We start from the raw sequence: 15,764 nt of genomic DNA, 5'->3' as shown, positions 1-15,764 counted from the left end.
GGACCGTCCGGCTATAATTCCCGGACGGTCCGCGACCTGAGGCAGTACTGTCCGGACTTGTCACCCGGACAGTCCGTAGTACAAATCGATAAAAACACACAGTCCCTGTTCAAAAACGAGTTAGACACATGCGGACCGTCCGCGCCTCACAGGCGGACCGTCCGCCTATAATTCAGGGACAGACCCGAAGCTACCTTTCTCTGGTCAGGACTGCGGACGGTCCGGCCCTAAGGCCCGGACGGTCCGCAGTGCAATAGAACACAGTGCCAACACAAATGGTCAGACTTCGGACCCTCTGGAGGATCGCGGACGGTCCGCCCCCAAGGGCCGGACAGTCCGCGCGACCAAGACTTCTCAAATTTCAAACATGCTCTTGAATGAACTTTTAACTCACGAAATGAGAAGCGCTGTTAGTCCTCATGCAAATGCAACTACTTGATGCTCTATGAGGCACTAAGTTTTACACAGATCTAAGTCATTGACCCCTCTTAATAGTACGGCTATCTAGCCTACTAATCCGGTCAGGTATCTTCTCTAAACTCCTCAAGACCGGCAAAAGTAAAACCTATATTATACCTTTGCCTTCATCTGATCCACAACCAATGCGTATGACTCTTCAACATTTCCTGTTCTATGTGGTCCAACCCTGCATTCTTATTTCTCCAAGAATCGTTAGTCCACAAGTAGTTGTCATTAATTACCAAAACATTACTAGAGGGGCCTAGATGATTCACAGTGGGCGGTTGGTCTGGTGCTGCGTTGGGCTGAACCCTTTAGGAGGGTTGTTGGATGCGGCTCCAGATTGGCCCTGCACAGAGAAGAGATTGCATGTGTTATACCAGATGCATTACCAACATCTAACTACAATTTTGATACTCACAGGAGTATGGAACACAGCAGGATCAACTGCAGGGAACAATGGAGGTGGCGGAGCGAAATCCTATGACGCGCTAAGGCTCTGCATATACTGGAACATATCTGCCATCCTCTGATCAGTCGTCGCCCGCTCCGCCATTATCCTCGCCTCCATCTCTTGACGTTCCCTCCTCTCTTGTTCTAGTTGGGTCTGTAATATTACAAGCCAACGTTATAGTAACTCAAAGAGAAGGTATATAACTCAAGGAATGACGAGTTACAGAAGCACTAACCTCGAGTTGTTGTATGCGAAGCTGTGAGCTGTCGTGCCGAGGTCATATGGCTGGACTCGAGCCCGTGCTCCTTGCTCGTATTCTTTCCTAAATAGCACGCAGCCCTTCGGACAAGCATGAATCTGCTCATACGTCATCTTGAGTGCACGAAGGATTTTCTGTGCCTCGTACATGCTCTTTGACAGAACGTGATCATCCGGAAGAAGGCTCCCAATAACCGTCAACAAGCCATCGAATGTGTCTCTACTCATGTTGTACTGTGACTTGAACGCCATTACACGCCCAATAGCATCCAGTTGAGAAACCTTTGTCTGGCCGTGAAGGGGCTTCTATGCCGCGTCGAATATGTCGTAGAACGCCTTTGCAGTCGGCTCTGGCTCGTCATCCATACATCCTCCCGTGTACTGTGCCTCCTGATAGTCGTTCAACATATCCGCTACCCCCGCATCGGCATCATAATCCTCGAGACGTTGTCTCAGCACCTCCTCTCTCGTACGATACGCTTCACCATGAAATATCCACCGAGTATAGCCCGACGTAAATCCATTCTTCCAAATATGTTCTACCATGACCTTCTTTGGTTTTCTTTTTCGGTTGGCACATTTGCTGCACGGGCATGGCACTAGACTCGCTCCTTTAGCTGCTTCGCCAAATGCCCGTTCCACGAAATCATCGATCTTTCTAATCCATTCAATGGTGACATCGTTCCTTCCTCTACGGCCCGTGTACATCCACTCACGGTCCTCCATCCTCTAACAGAAGCCTATCAACAGGAAATTTCGGCAGCACCTCCCTTGCACGGGGAGGTTTCGAAATCCTGCAAATAAAAGTATCAGCACGATGGCTGACATTCACGTATAATTCAACGACACGATGGCCGACAATCACATCTATATATATTCAATCTATCAGAGATAACACAACAAATTCTCAACGAGACTAAAATCTAACTTACATGATTTACATCCTATCATTCACAAATTTACATCCTATCATTCACAAATTTAAATGATTTACATTATTTACATACTATCATCTAATCAATAATAAATACAAATTGACACGTAATAAATACAAAACTAAAGCATAAACAAATTCATACCTAGTGGGGAACGGCGTACGGCGGCGGGGGCACGGCGGGTGCACGGTAGGGGCACGGCGGGTGCACGGTAGGGGCACGGCGGCGGCGCGGCGAGGGCTTGGGCGCGGGCGGGGGCGAGGGTGAGGGCTAGGGCTAGGGCGTGGAGCGGGTGGGGCAAAGGCGTGGGCGCTGGCCGTGGCGGCGAGGGCGCGGCCGACGCGGCGTGGGCACGGGCGCGGCGGCGCAGAGTGAGAGTGAGAGAGTGAGAGAGAAATAAGGTTACCAGCCGTATTTACACGTACGTTGCCGAGTGCCCGTGATCTGGCACTCGGCAAAGATTTTTTTTAATTTTAAAATACGCTTTGCCGAGTGCCAGATCGCTGGCACTCGGCAAAGTAGGCTTTGCCGAGTGTCAGCTGGGTGGCACTCGGCAAAGATTCTTTTACTATTCTTTGTCGAGTGCCACCCAGATGACACTCGGCAAAGCCTACTTTGCCGAGTGTCAACCAACTGACACTCAGCAAAGTACATTTGTATTTTTTATTTTACCAATCAAATTTTTTGTGGTATGTTACTACACTATGTAGACCTACATGTACCATTTTGGGACAATTATAACTGTGTTTTCAATAGCTAGTAGATTTAGTTCGTTTATTTGGATTTCTTCGGAAAATTCAGATTTAAACTGCAGGTCACTCGAAACTTGGAAAACCGTGCATGCAAAAATGATATTCATGCTACTTAGCACAAGTTATGACCGATTTCAGGAGCAGACCGGAAACTTCGAGCACCATGCTCACTCAACATGGCCGTGAACTTGTCATCCAGCTATTTAAAAATTTTATAAAACACAAACAAACTCAGAAAATCATGAAACTTGTCCACGTGTCATGATATCATATGTAGAGGCTGTGATAAAAAATTTAGAATGTTTGGAGAAAGTTGTGAGACAGTATGTATAGAAATCTAAGAGAACTACACATGAAATCATGGAGTTTCAATGTGGATCTCTTAGGTTTGTACACATAGTGCGTCACAGCTTTCTCAAATTTTTTTCAAATTTTTATCACAACCTATACATATGATATCATGACACGTGGACAAGTTTCATGATTTTCTGGCTTTGTTTGTGTTTTATACAATTTATAAACACATGGATGACAAGTTCACGGCCATGTTAAGTGAGCATGGTGCTCGAAGTTTCCGATCCGCTCTTAAAATCGGTCGTAACTTGTGCTAAGTAGCATGGATATCATTTTTTCATGCACTGTTTTCCAAGTTTCGAGTGACCTGCAGCTCAAATATGAATTTTCCGAAGAAATCCAAATAAATGAACTAAATCTACTAGCTATTGAAAAGACAGTTATAATTGTTCCAAAATGGTACATGTAGGTCTACATAGTGTAGGAACATACCACAAAAAGTTTGGTGGCCAAAATAAAAAATACAAATCTGCTTTGCCGAGTGTCCAAAGAAAACACTCGGCAAAAACTCTCTTTGCCGAGTGCCAGCTATGTGGCACTCGGCAAAGAATCTGCTTTGCCGAGTGCCGGCTGGCGGCCCTCAGTAAAGACTGACGGACGTCAGCTGTAGACGGCCGCTAACAGACCTTTGCCGAGAGCCATCTTTCCCGAGTGTTTGACTCTCGGCAAAGGAGTCTTTGCCGAGTGCTTCGCTGTGCCGAGTGTCCAGCTCTCGGTAAACGAGCTCTTTACCGAGCGGCGGACTTTGCCGAGTGCGGCGCTCGACAAAGTCTTCTTTGTCGAATGCCCGATAAAAAGCATTCGGCAAAGACTACGACACTCAGCAAAAGGCCGGATTCCGGTAGTGTTTAGACTATGCATTAGCCCTCTTCTTTTCTTCCCCACGGCCGACCCTGTGGGGGTGCGGCGGGTGCGGCTGCACCGGGCCCCCAAAAACAGAGGGCCCCTCTGACCATTGGACGTTAGCACTTGTTAAACTAATGTCTTAATTACTTATCTAATATTTACTTTGTTCCAAAATAGTATTTGTTTTAACTCTTGATTTTTATGTCTATATTCAACTAGATGATGAGGAATCAACTAGAGAAGCAAAATAAATTCTATTTTGATACAGAGAGAGTATTATTTACTATACACATGATGGTTGCATCGACGGAGAGAAGATTTTTAAACTTAAAATATTTTTTGAACTATTTAAGGTCAACAATGACTTAAGAGAGGTTAAATGGTTTGGCGATTATATGTATCTAAAAGAAGTTGTTAGATGAGATTGATCTTAATAGTATAAACGATGATTTATATCACAAAATGTTAGAAGATATTTTTAATGGCATCGGATAACAAGTATGTGTTTTTGCTATATTTTATATTTGTTATTTTATAAACTTGAAAATAGTGTATAATAATTTGTATACGTTCAATATTATATATATTGTGTGAATGAGGCCTTCATTTCGGATTTCGTACCGGGCCCCTAAAAAGTCAGGAACGGCCCTGTTATTCCCGAGGGCTGAAGTTAACAGCTACTCCTGTTCTCTTCTTCCCATAAAGAATATCATTATCGCATACCGAAAAATCGAATAATTTTACGCATTGACTTGATATATAAGAAAGTAATAATAACATTTATGACACATAATTAATATTATTAGATGAATCAACCTGTTTAAGTTTTTTTATACTAAAATGAACAAGGTCGTAAAGTAATAGAAGTACTCGTACGAGAACTCGTGTAGCTGAGGCGTTATTTTTCCTTATCCTTGTACACGCACGCACTATGCCCAACGCTACAGGGTGGGCCGTAGTACTTTGTTGTCAAAAGCTTTGCGGACTGACCGCCGGTGTTGCCAAGAACCGCATGCGGCGTTTGTCAGGGGCCACGCCCCATGCGCTACCAAGTGTACTTTGTCCTCCTCTACTAATCGACGCGCCCCCAGAATTTATTACTAGGAGTACCAAGGCGGGGGAGGGGGGTGGATCGATCGCGGACACGAACGCATGGAGGATTTGACGGGGTTTGGATGTGATGGCTTCTGCAGCAGCTAGGGAGGAATCTAGCTACTTGTAATAAACGCCCATCTTCCGTCCAGCTAAAACACTAGTACAGTACAACGTGCGAGCAGTAGCAGCCACCGTGGAGGTCTAGGTATCTAGACAGATGAGTTAAAAAGATAAACTAGAGTTTAGTTTTCATTCCAACTTAATATCAGTCCATTAGTTAATAGATACAGTATAAACAAAAAAAAGTGTTCACGAGTTTGTCTGTTTGTGCTAGAGAATCTTTTACCCTTTTAGCTTACCTTTCCTCCTATCCCAATACACCTAACTAGAAGTGCTGTACCTAAATTATTTTTTTGTTGAACTAGAAATAATTCATCCAACACTAACTTCCGGTGATGTAGACCATGCAAACACAGGGCCTAAAGCAAGCGAGATTAATAAACCCGCAGCCCTAATCTAGTAATCTTCAGTGTGCAGATAAAAACTACAGCTTTGGTGTCCAGCCGGGCCCCTGCAAGAAAAAGGACTGTGTGGCCGGCGGGGGCAGTGAGTCAGAGCATGCACGTACCGAGTGAGCCATCAGGCGGCGCGCGTGTGCGCGTACGGCAACGCAACCGGCCAGCCAGAGCCAGCACGCCGTGCCAGGGCAGCCCCGGCCCCGGGGGAGGGAGGGGGACGGAGCCGGGCCGGCCCCTCACGAATCGCGAGGCAGAGAGAGAGAGAGACTGCGAGAGCCCGAATTGCTGCGCGCCTGCGCCCACCTGGCCAGGCGCACGAGGGACGGACGGCGTGTGGGTCTGGTCTGGGAGGCACTGGCAGTGGCAGCCTGCCCCGCACGCCGCGACGCCCGAACGCAACCGAAACCGCCACCACGCCACCCCGCCTCCTTTTCTGCTCTGAATTGCTGCCTCCCCCGCTCTTGTGCGTGGCGCCCAGCCGGCACGGAAGCTCTCCTCGCGCTAGCTAGCTAGCTAGCTGCTCCAAATAGCAAGGCCACCAAGTGAGGGAGCCAGGCAGGCAGGCAGCCAGCACGCCCACCAGGCCACCTCCCTTTCCTTCCCCTCCCGAGGGCATGCGTGCGCGGTCCAAGCGTGCCAATTGACTCGCGCACGCTCTCTCAGTCCCAGACTCCCACTCTCCCAGTCCCAGCCCTCTCTCCCTGCTGCACCGTGTCCTACTTACTCCTAGCGAGCTCGTCAGCCGCAGTACCTTGCTCCGCCTCCGACCCCGGCGCGAGCGGGAATCTACACCCACGTGCTCGCGGCCGTCCATGGGCTGGCCGCCGAGCAGCGGCTGGGGCGACCGGCGACGGAACGTGTCCGCCGCGGCGCTGCTCTTCCTCCACCTGCTGCTACTCTTCTCCGCCCCCGGTACTGCACTGCACTCGCACTCGCACACGCGCGGCCGCACAGCACATCATACCGAGCCTGAAGCTTATGTTCTTTGCACTCTCGCACCGCCTAGCTGTGCCGGAGCTCACGCCATGCGTTCTGCAGGGACGTGCACGCCGGCGAGAGGGGTGGCGCCGCCGCCGACGACGGAGCAGGACGGGTACTCCTGGTCCTGGTGGGACCCGGCGGCGACGGCGGCGCGCAGGGGGCTGGTGGGGCCGGGGTCGTCGCCGCCCACGTGCCGCAGCCGCTGCGGGGGCTGCCACCCCTGCCGCCCCGTCCACGTCGCCATCCAGCCCGGCCGCAGCTTCCCGCTCGAGTACTACCCGGAGGCCTGGCGCTGCAAGTGCGGCAACAAGCTCTTCATGCCCTGACCGGTCCAACGGCAACGACAACGGCGACGGCGACGGCGGCGCCACCTCTCCCTGCTGCGCACACGCTGGTACCGGTGCACTGGTGCATCTCTCACTCACTGGATCTATCTAGCTCGTCAGGCTAAGGCAGCAGCGGGCTGCGTCGCCGTGGCTGGTGCCTGCACGTACCGCACTGCACGCATACATGGGATCGAAGGCTAGCTCTGTCTACCAGTGCTACTGCTGGTGTAGGTGTACACACAGAGAGACATGGAGAACACGGCAAGGAACAAGTAAGAATAGGACACGAGACGACGAAGAGATCTGCCCATGGAACAAAGAGGCCTCGATTCCGTCATCTAATGACTGGAAGAGCATTTGCCGAGTTCTTGGAGACTGATGATGATACGAGCTAGTCTGGTACTCCCTGCTCTATGTTGTAAGTAACCTCCTGTGTGTGCTGTGTGTACCAAAGAGCGAGCGAGCGAGAGAGAGACGTCGATGTCGCCATTTTTGTTCTTCCTTTCGCTACGGTTCTTGACATGCATGTTAGTGACTGAAATCCCTATCCCTGTGATTATGATCTGTGACGTGATTCCATTGACATACTGACTTGGATCTGATGCGACGATTATGACGAGTTCTATATGTGGACCTGTGTTGGTCATCCGAAACATAACTTTGATCATTCTGTTGTACGTACACTTGAGTTATTCTAATAGATCCTTGTAAGTCATCTACTACTTGCTCTGGATCGAGCTCGATCGGGACCAGCTAGCTGAGAACCATTCCTTCCTCCAGAGTTCAGACCCCCGCTTTCCTGTCATGCATCAGGGTTGTCTAATCTCCATCTACCTTATGGCCACTGCATCCGTGCAGTCACACGACGCTCTGTCTGAGACTGAGCAAGCTCACCTGCAGCAGATAAAAAAAAAGAAGTGGGCGTGTACAGAACGCTGTTCTAGCATTACAGGGCCTACAAGACATTGTAAACGTACAGTGCATTTTCTATATTTTCTTTTTGGTAAGGGCATCTGTAAAAGCACCGGAAATATTCTTGTGATCTTTGACGTCTTACAAGTAGTAGTAAAACCCCATCTGTAATATTTTCCAGTGCACGAAGGCTGAAAAAAAAAGTATGAAAAGACTCGCGGCCGTGCGTGCCGAAAAAGCGGAGGCACAGGACATGAACGCGGGAGGTCGGCATGACCAAGAGGCAGCTGAGGGCCGTCGAGCTGCAGGGCGAACGGAGAATGAAGGCGGCGGTGCCGGGCAGCTTGCTAGCAGGCACGAGATGGAACGCCGCCGGTAACTCCGCCGAGACGAATAGAACAAGACCAGGAGGACATCACAGGACCCTTAGACGAAGACGAAGACAAGATTAGGAGTGGGGGGGGAAGATGAACAGTGGCGCGAATCACAGGAGGGGCGGTGGCGGTGTAGCCATAGCCACACACAGTAAAACAGTACTTGCAGAGCCCGGCTTTTTACAGAGGCTAGCTAGAGCTAGAGAGTACTCACTCCTACAGTCCTACTACTACACAACGTCAAGCAAGCAACAGTGAGCTACGCCGGGCTTTTCCCCCGTCTCTGCCAGTGGCACTAGTTTATTACTACAGTACACTATGTTTACTGCCACCTCACTGCTCACCCGCTGCCGCTGCTTTACTCCCGTCAAATCAGCATAAGTTCCCCAGATTAGAGACGCCTTCCCTGACCGAGACTCCGAGAGTGACCGTGAAGGAAAGCAGCAGCAGTACGTATTATTTTTTTTTACCGATGCTTTTGTTTTTGCTGTTTTGTTTATTGCACGAGCTAGCCTGGTAGGCTCGCTCATCTGGTGCACGCCCCAGGGCTAGTAGAGAGGTCAATCATCGTCGCATTATAATCCTTCCTCGTGCAGGCTAGGGCCTATCTAGGCTCCATTTTGTGTCATTCAGGCACGCACCATGAGGCCAGGCCACTCGCCTGCGCTGCATTGCATGCAGCCTTGCCGGAAATGCTGGCTTTGCTCGTCGCTCTGCGCCTCTGCCTCTGCCTCTGCTCTGCTCCTGCTCCTCTCCAAACCCTTTTGGTCATTCCTTCCTTCTCGCCTCTCAAACTAAACTTTGGATCGCAGCTCTAATAGAACGATTAAAAGTATAGACTGTTTTTCTCGACCCAGCAAGTTTTCTCTTAAAACAGTTTCAAGAGAATCTCATGCACTATGATAAGAAAGCTATTTTTTTCAATGAATTCAATAGAAAGGTAAAACCTGAAATAAATAAATAAATAAATTATTAAGTAAGCAATAGTAGTCTGCCTCTGACGTGTTCTGCCTCTGACGCGTTCTGCCAACGGCTGTTCTGCCTCCGTTAGTCCCGCGCAACAAAATAAATAGTACATACACAGGTTTATGCGCCACGTTCCGTTCTATCTCTCTCAGTGAGCAACATAGAATCTACAGCTGCCCTTATAAGCCATGTTCCATCACTCTCAATGGCCGATGTGGCACTAATAAAATAGATGGCACGCGCATGTGGCAGCGGTTCGTGCGGCCCAATGATTTTTGTGTGGATCTGAGGCCCATCCCATCGTGCAGCCCACTGTCCAGCGTGCAGCCTACCGTACGACCTAATCTCCAGCCACGGCCGCGACCTAATCTCCGCCGGCGGCTCCAGCCACGGGCTCGCGCGCTTCCTCCACTGCGCTCAACTCTGGCGGCCTCCCCTCCCTCTCATCCACCCCATCATCGGATTCCACCTCCTCCCCCACCGCACCGTCGGACTCCACCTCCCCAATGGTGGCCTCCAGCGCACTGCCGTCCTCCAACTCCTCCCCATCGGCTGCCTTCACCCAACCGGTCAGCGGACTCATGCGTGGCGTTGGTTTTCCCATCAGATCTGGACGGGCAAGACGTCATCGGGTGGATCGCGGCTGGCCTGCGGAGGGGCGCTAGGGCGGTCGAAGTGGATTTGGCGCTGCCGCTGCCGGAGGAGGAGGGCGGGGAGGAGGAGGAGGAGGAGGGAGAGGAGGAGGAGGGCGAGGAGGAGGGAGGAGGACCCGCACGCCGGTCACGAGGCGCCACTCTTGGAGCTCCCCGCCGATCTGTTCCAGGCCAGGAACTCACTGGAGCGGCTGGCGCTCAGTCGGTTCAGCCTCCGCGCCGTTCCGCTCCCCGCGGTGGGTCTCGCCGGCCTCCGCTCGCTCTCCCTCAGCCACGTCGACGTCACCGACGAGGCGCTCCGGGGCCTTGTCGCCAACTGCCCGGCGCTCGAGCGCCTCAGCCTGAAGCGCTGCTCCCGCCTCGCCATGGTGAGCGTGGCCAGCGAGACGCTGCGGGTGCTGGTGCTCGTGGGCTGCCAGGCCTTGAAACAACTCTGCGTCGACGCGCCTGCGCTAGAGTCGTTCGCCCTGCACTGCAACGTCTTCGTCACCAACCGCGACGCTTCCTGTGAATGGGATTAGGATACTCCTGTTGAAGTCGACTTACTCGGCCCGCCGGCCCTCCGGGACGCGTATCTGTCGCATATCGGCCTCGACACCCGCCTCGACACCGAGCATAACATGCTCTACCCTTCCTTGTGCCTCGACGTCGTGCTAGCCCGGATCCTGACTATTTGCTCTGTCGTCTTGCTGGTACGTACCGAAAATCGCAATGCTCACAAATTAATTCGATCTGTGACTATTTACTCTTATGGATCGGATTAGCATGTTGATTCACTCAGCTGGCTCGACTCCAGAAGACATGCCGAACCTAGAAGAGTTGCAGCTGCTGATGGACTACGAAGGTTACTGCCTTGAGGCCGTGTCCGGTTTCTTCAAGCTCATCCCACTTCCAGTCCTTCAACGGCTCTTTGTGCGTGTAAGGCTCTCTCATTTCTTGGGCTCGTAAAACTCGTTTTTCCAGCTGCTGCTGCTTACCGGAGCTGAACTCCATGCGCAGCTCCATATTGATCACAAGCGAGAGGGAGAAGGCAGCTGCGGTTGCTCAGCTTCTTCCTGGATAAGTCCCCTGTCCTCCAACAGCTGGTGCATTGGAGAAGGCGTCGAGCGAGGCAAGCATTACCGTGTGCCGGCCCAAGGAAGACGATACCCCGAACCATCCACACACGAGGTACTTCCACGAGGAGTATGAAACTATGTAACTATGCTATATATGCATGCATCGTTCAGACATATGCATGATTCAAACTCTCTATCAATCGGGTTTTCGGCTGCTTGCTGGTCAGGCTTGTATTTATTTTCTCATCACCATCCAGTCAACACCTAATAACTGGTTTTATCAGTCCATTGGTTCATTCGGATGCCTTCACCCTTTTGGGATTGGATGAGATGCGTCCGACGAATGTTTCTGTCTTTAGCTTTAAGTCAATCTCTGCAAACGGATGGTCCGTTGCTTCCATATTGCCTCGCTGCAGTTTTGAAGGATACCAATTTTGTTAAGTCTTGAACACACTGACAGTCTATCACATCGTCAACGGAGAAAATATCACCAAGAAAAATGAGATTGTCTTTGTGATTGCCCTGCGTTCAACCTTCCACACAGTCGATATAGCTGGCTGTCTGTTGTACAAAGTTCAATATATTGGGAAGTCCAAGGCTGAAGTAGCAGCGAAGAGGGTTATGGAGTGGGTTAATGGGGTGAACATTGTTCCTCATTTTTGCAGGATTGGAGATAAAGAGATAGAGTTTTACAGTCAGTTCCACATAATTGTCCTTGGTCTGGATTCAATTGGTATGGGAATATAAATTATGCGGCTTGTGATTTCTTAGGTATGCTTTTTCCATACCATTTTTTGTTAGGTATTCTGTCTCTAAATAATTGAGTTCCCCTTATGTACTCTCGCTAAGACACCAAGAACTGCGGCTCACTGCATTGAGTATGCTCACTTGATCAAATGGGACGAGGTACTATTTTTTCTGCACATTATTTCTCTCTAGACATTGACCCAACACTACTAACTGTTATATTCACTTTTTTAGGTTCATCCTGGAAAACCTTTTGATGGTGATGATGCAGAGCATATGCAATGGATTTATTCAGAGGTATCTATATCGCGATGTTATGTAACTTAATTTATTAGTAGCCTACTTGTTGTAAATCATTTGGCAGACATGCTTTAAAGAGAGCAGAGCTTTTTGGCATTTCTGGTGTTACATATACTTTGGCACATGTTTGTTTTTTTGTTTATTGAGAACATTTTGCCCATGATTTAAGGCATTAAATATTTTTTGCATGTAAATATCTTAAAAAATACAACACTGTTCTATTTATTTTTATGTTATAAGAGGCTAGCAATTTGGGCTTGGGTATTAAAAATGGATTGCTGAGATAGCTCATCATCTTCTTGTATGACTGCTCGAGTTATATAAAATGCTAATGTCTGAGTATAAGAATGGTTCTAAATTAGGGGTATATCTTCTTTAGGTACCATTAAGTAGTGGAGTTGCTTATGTTTTTAATAGTTGTCTTGTAATATGGTAACTGGTTAACTGGACAAGCTCTACCCCGGTTCAAATGAAATCTCACTCGTTTATTAGTTTATCTTTGGTTTTAGTGCTACTGCATATATGCTTATTTGTTGCTTTGTGCACAAAAAAGATGTCCATCATCATTTTTTTCTTGTCTTCTTTATTATTCAAATTCACCTCAATTGTATGTATATGTCTGTCTGTCAAAACTGGTTTTTTGTTTCTTTACGCACACCTTACCCTGTAGCAAGCAATTCACGGATGAGCGAAAGAAAGGTCCATGATTTGTACTGATGCACATCTCCTATATATACTACCTACTCGAGGTGCTAGAAGAAGTATGGAACATTCTATTTAGATGATGTGCCTTTTAATTACAGTTTTAATATTTTCCCCATTATAAACACTTTGTGATATTCTCAGTAGCTCATCATCTTTCTCTCTCTCTCAACATTGTAGATTGGCAATGATGCTTCTCAATTTGTTGGTCCACTTGTATTGAACCTGTTGATAAAGGTATGTTTCTCATTCCATGACTTCCCCCATCGTTAACATGACTATTGAAGTGCATTGATGCGTTAACATGACTATTGAAGTGCATTGATCCTAGAACATACTGTGCGATTATGCGTATCTTAGCGCACCTTTATTATGTTCTTTGCACCAATATACTTTGTTTTTTCCTTTTCCGGTGTGATGGTGAGATCGACGTGGAGCTAAAGCACGTGAGGGATGCTGTGGCGAAGAAAGGCCAGGCACTACACGAGGAGCAGGACATGGTCAAGAAGGTCGCCCTTGCCACGCTCGACATCCTCAGCGTCGGTGCTAGCCGTAGTGGACTCTCCTCCCGTGCGACCGCGGCAGCCAGCCACGGCCTGGCCCTAACAACTGTAGCAAGCAGCAGTCCCCGCTCGGCTGCCCCGGCACCTAGCCCCAGTAACTGTAGGCAGCGGCAGCGCGGTCGCCCCAGTGCCCTCCGCTCTCCCAACCGCCCTCCAAGACAAGTACGCTTCTATGTTCTTAAAAAACTCTTCATCGTATCACAAAGCTCCCAGACACCACATTGTTAAATAGTACCTTAAATTTCCTTTGTTTTCCTGATTGAATAGCCATTTGGCCCCCTGCTACACTTTGTGCCTCTTAACCTTGGGTGAGCAGGCAGAATGTCTTGCTGTTGTCTTTTTCCCTCAATATCAATGCATGGAAAGCACATTCTTGAAAGAAGATAGAATTTCTATTATATAACCAACATAGTTCAGCTAAACACTCTGGTTCGAATATTTATGGGATACAAACTAAATGGTACTGAAAATTAAGAGCGAAAATCACACCAAGGCAACCTCATGGTGGTTATTTGATCACTTGTACCTGTTTTTGAATGGAAATATATTCCTTCTTTCAGATAAAGCAAACATGTTTCTATCATTCTGTGTTATCATTGAAGGGCCAATATTTTTCCTCAAACAAAAAGAATAAAAGAAATGTTGTATAACATGATGAAACTGACTGGTTTGTTCCAACAAACATGAGAACACATTTTTCAAAGAAATTACCATGACAATAGGTGATGTTCAATTTAGATAATTCTTGAAGCATAGACTAGCGATCTAGCAAGTTTGTTATTGTACCAGGTGAAGTTAGATCAAGTTTGTTATTGTACTAGGTGGATCAAGAACAATAACTTCTGGGTGAGCCTCCCTATATCCCATCCCACCTGCTAGGCTGCTAGGTCAGGTCACCATTGATTCAGCCAGTAATTGCTACATTTCTTTCCACTCAGTATGTTGTGTCTGCATTATTGTTTGCACTGGATATTGTTATCCATAGGCCCTAAACCAATTGCAGTTCCCTTTGGTCGTATCATGTTTAATTTCCCCTGAAACAGGCGTTCCTTTTCAATTCATGTTGCTTCTTCATTTCCTTTACCAATAACGACATGTTTAGATCCATTAGCACTAAAATTTAGTAGCTAAAATTAGTACGAGTGGGTCTAAACAAACCTGCTAATTATTTGTTGAAGGGGTGCTATTAGTCCTGTTAGCAGATTTGGAGTTGTTAATATGTGCTAATATTTCATATGTGTCTTTAACTTACTATCTGAACTTCATGATTAACAATTGGCTGGTAATTTATTTGCACCACATGGATTATTTTGCATGTTTGGTTCTACCAGACGAAATACATTTGTCTGGTCCATCAATTGATGTCATCAACTCTGTGTGTTGTTTGCACACAAACTCTCATTATGACTTGTTGATTTTCATTTGAGAAAGTGAAATACTAAGACGTCAGTTGCAGACAGCCTCAAGCATTTTTTTTATTGCTACACAAGTATACATTTCTACATTTGCACATTCTCAATTTGAACTTGTGTTGTCTGTAAGGACTATTATGTTGTCAATGACATACCTTTCACCCTATTTTAGTGTCTCTATCATGTAAATTTGCTAACATTGTATTATGGAAATTAGTAACACACTGTTGTGAACAATAAGGAAACAAAAATGGTGTTTCAGTGACAACTACATCAGCCTATTTTTAATTGTATCTAGGTACGACCTATATCTCTGAATGTTGTGTAGGCATGTAGTGCTGGAGTTTATCTTGAAACTTCTTGCAATTATTTACATATGTCTATGTTTGTCTGCTTACGTAAGTCTCTAGCAAAATCAATAAGGCACTTTTGTCCTGAGCGTGCTTTGTTGCTCCTTTGTCCTGACTGCTTTAGTAGTCCCTCAGTCAAGTAATTAAGTATGATATTTTATGTTCCCTATTGAACGGTTGCCATGTAATAAGGATTAGTTGAGATACTATTTGAGGCAGCTTTCATTGCTTACAATTTACATGTCCCTATGACTATCTGCAAGAAATTCAAAGAGGATAATGCAGTGGCTTGGCCACTTTGCTGTTACTGGGGAATCCACACATAGAAAGGGAGCTAAGGCACTTTTTGAGTTTGCATTTGTAAATCATGACTGCTGCTGGAAAGAATTCGAGTGAAAAGGCAAGCATGGACAATATCCTGTTGTAGTTGCTTCCAAGCCTCACTGTTTTCGTGATCTGATGTTCTCGGGGTCATGGATAATTTGTTGGAGTATGTCAGATTTCTGGTCTGCTGATGAGCTTTGTAATTCTATTAAAATGGTGAAATACTAATGGAGAATATTTTGTAGATCAATTTTTATACTTCATGTACGAGGAGAACTCCTAATATGCATGGCATGTGGTTGAAGTTTTTTTATGGACGAGCAGTTCTATTGCCTCATCAGGCTTCTTGATTTCTTAAAATCTTTAGGCAAGCTCATCAATCCTACTATGTAGTGGAAGGAATTAGCATTCCCATGTTGTTGTCT

The 15,764-nt window shown here is 47.3% G+C and overlaps 1 protein-coding gene, 1 long non-coding RNA gene and 1 pseudogene across 2 annotated transcripts; all 3 read left to right on the top strand.

The window, feature by feature from the left end:
• The first annotated feature begins 6,105 nt into the window (after positions 1-6,105).
• On the top strand, positions 6,106-7,597 carry LOC118473399 (EPIDERMAL PATTERNING FACTOR-like protein 4). Its single transcript, XM_035962676.1, has 2 exons — positions 6,106-6,583; positions 6,710-7,597. Exons 1-2 carry the CDS (start codon positions 6,484-6,486, stop codon positions 6,976-6,978), a joined length of 369 nt encoding a protein of 122 aa, XP_035818569.1. The 5' UTR covers positions 6,106-6,483; the 3' UTR covers positions 6,979-7,597.
• A 1,876-nt stretch (positions 7,598-9,473) lies between these two features.
• Positions 9,474-11,626, top strand: LOC118473050 (uncharacterized; annotated as a pseudogene).
• Positions 11,627-11,829: 203 nt separating this feature from the next.
• Positions 11,830-13,498, top strand: LOC118473398 (uncharacterized). The gene is made up of 2 exons (XR_004852792.1): positions 11,830-11,985; positions 12,871-13,498. It is a non-coding gene; the product is annotated as an uncharacterized lncRNA (long non-coding RNA).
• The last annotated feature ends 2,266 nt before the right edge of the window (positions 13,499-15,764 follow it).

The sequence above is a fragment of the Zea mays genome, chromosome 1 (assembly GCF_902167145.1).
Source record: "Zea mays cultivar B73 chromosome 1, Zm-B73-REFERENCE-NAM-5.0, whole genome shotgun sequence".
Taxonomy (NCBI): domain Eukaryota; kingdom Viridiplantae; phylum Streptophyta; class Magnoliopsida; order Poales; family Poaceae; genus Zea; species Zea mays.
The sequence above is the reverse complement of the archived record's forward strand: the minus strand, read 5'-3'. Positions and strand labels throughout refer to the sequence as shown.

Excerpts from the sequence above, each read along its gene's own strand:
- LOC118473399 (XM_035962676.1), top strand. The coding sequence starts at position 6,484 with ATGGGCTGGCCGCCGAGCAGCGGCTGGGGCGACCGGCGACGGAACGTG. Across the intron at positions 6,584-6,709 it reads GCTACTCTTCTCCGCCCCCG|GGACGTGCACGCCGGCGAGA; the intron begins GTACTGCACTGC and ends TGCGTTCTGCAG.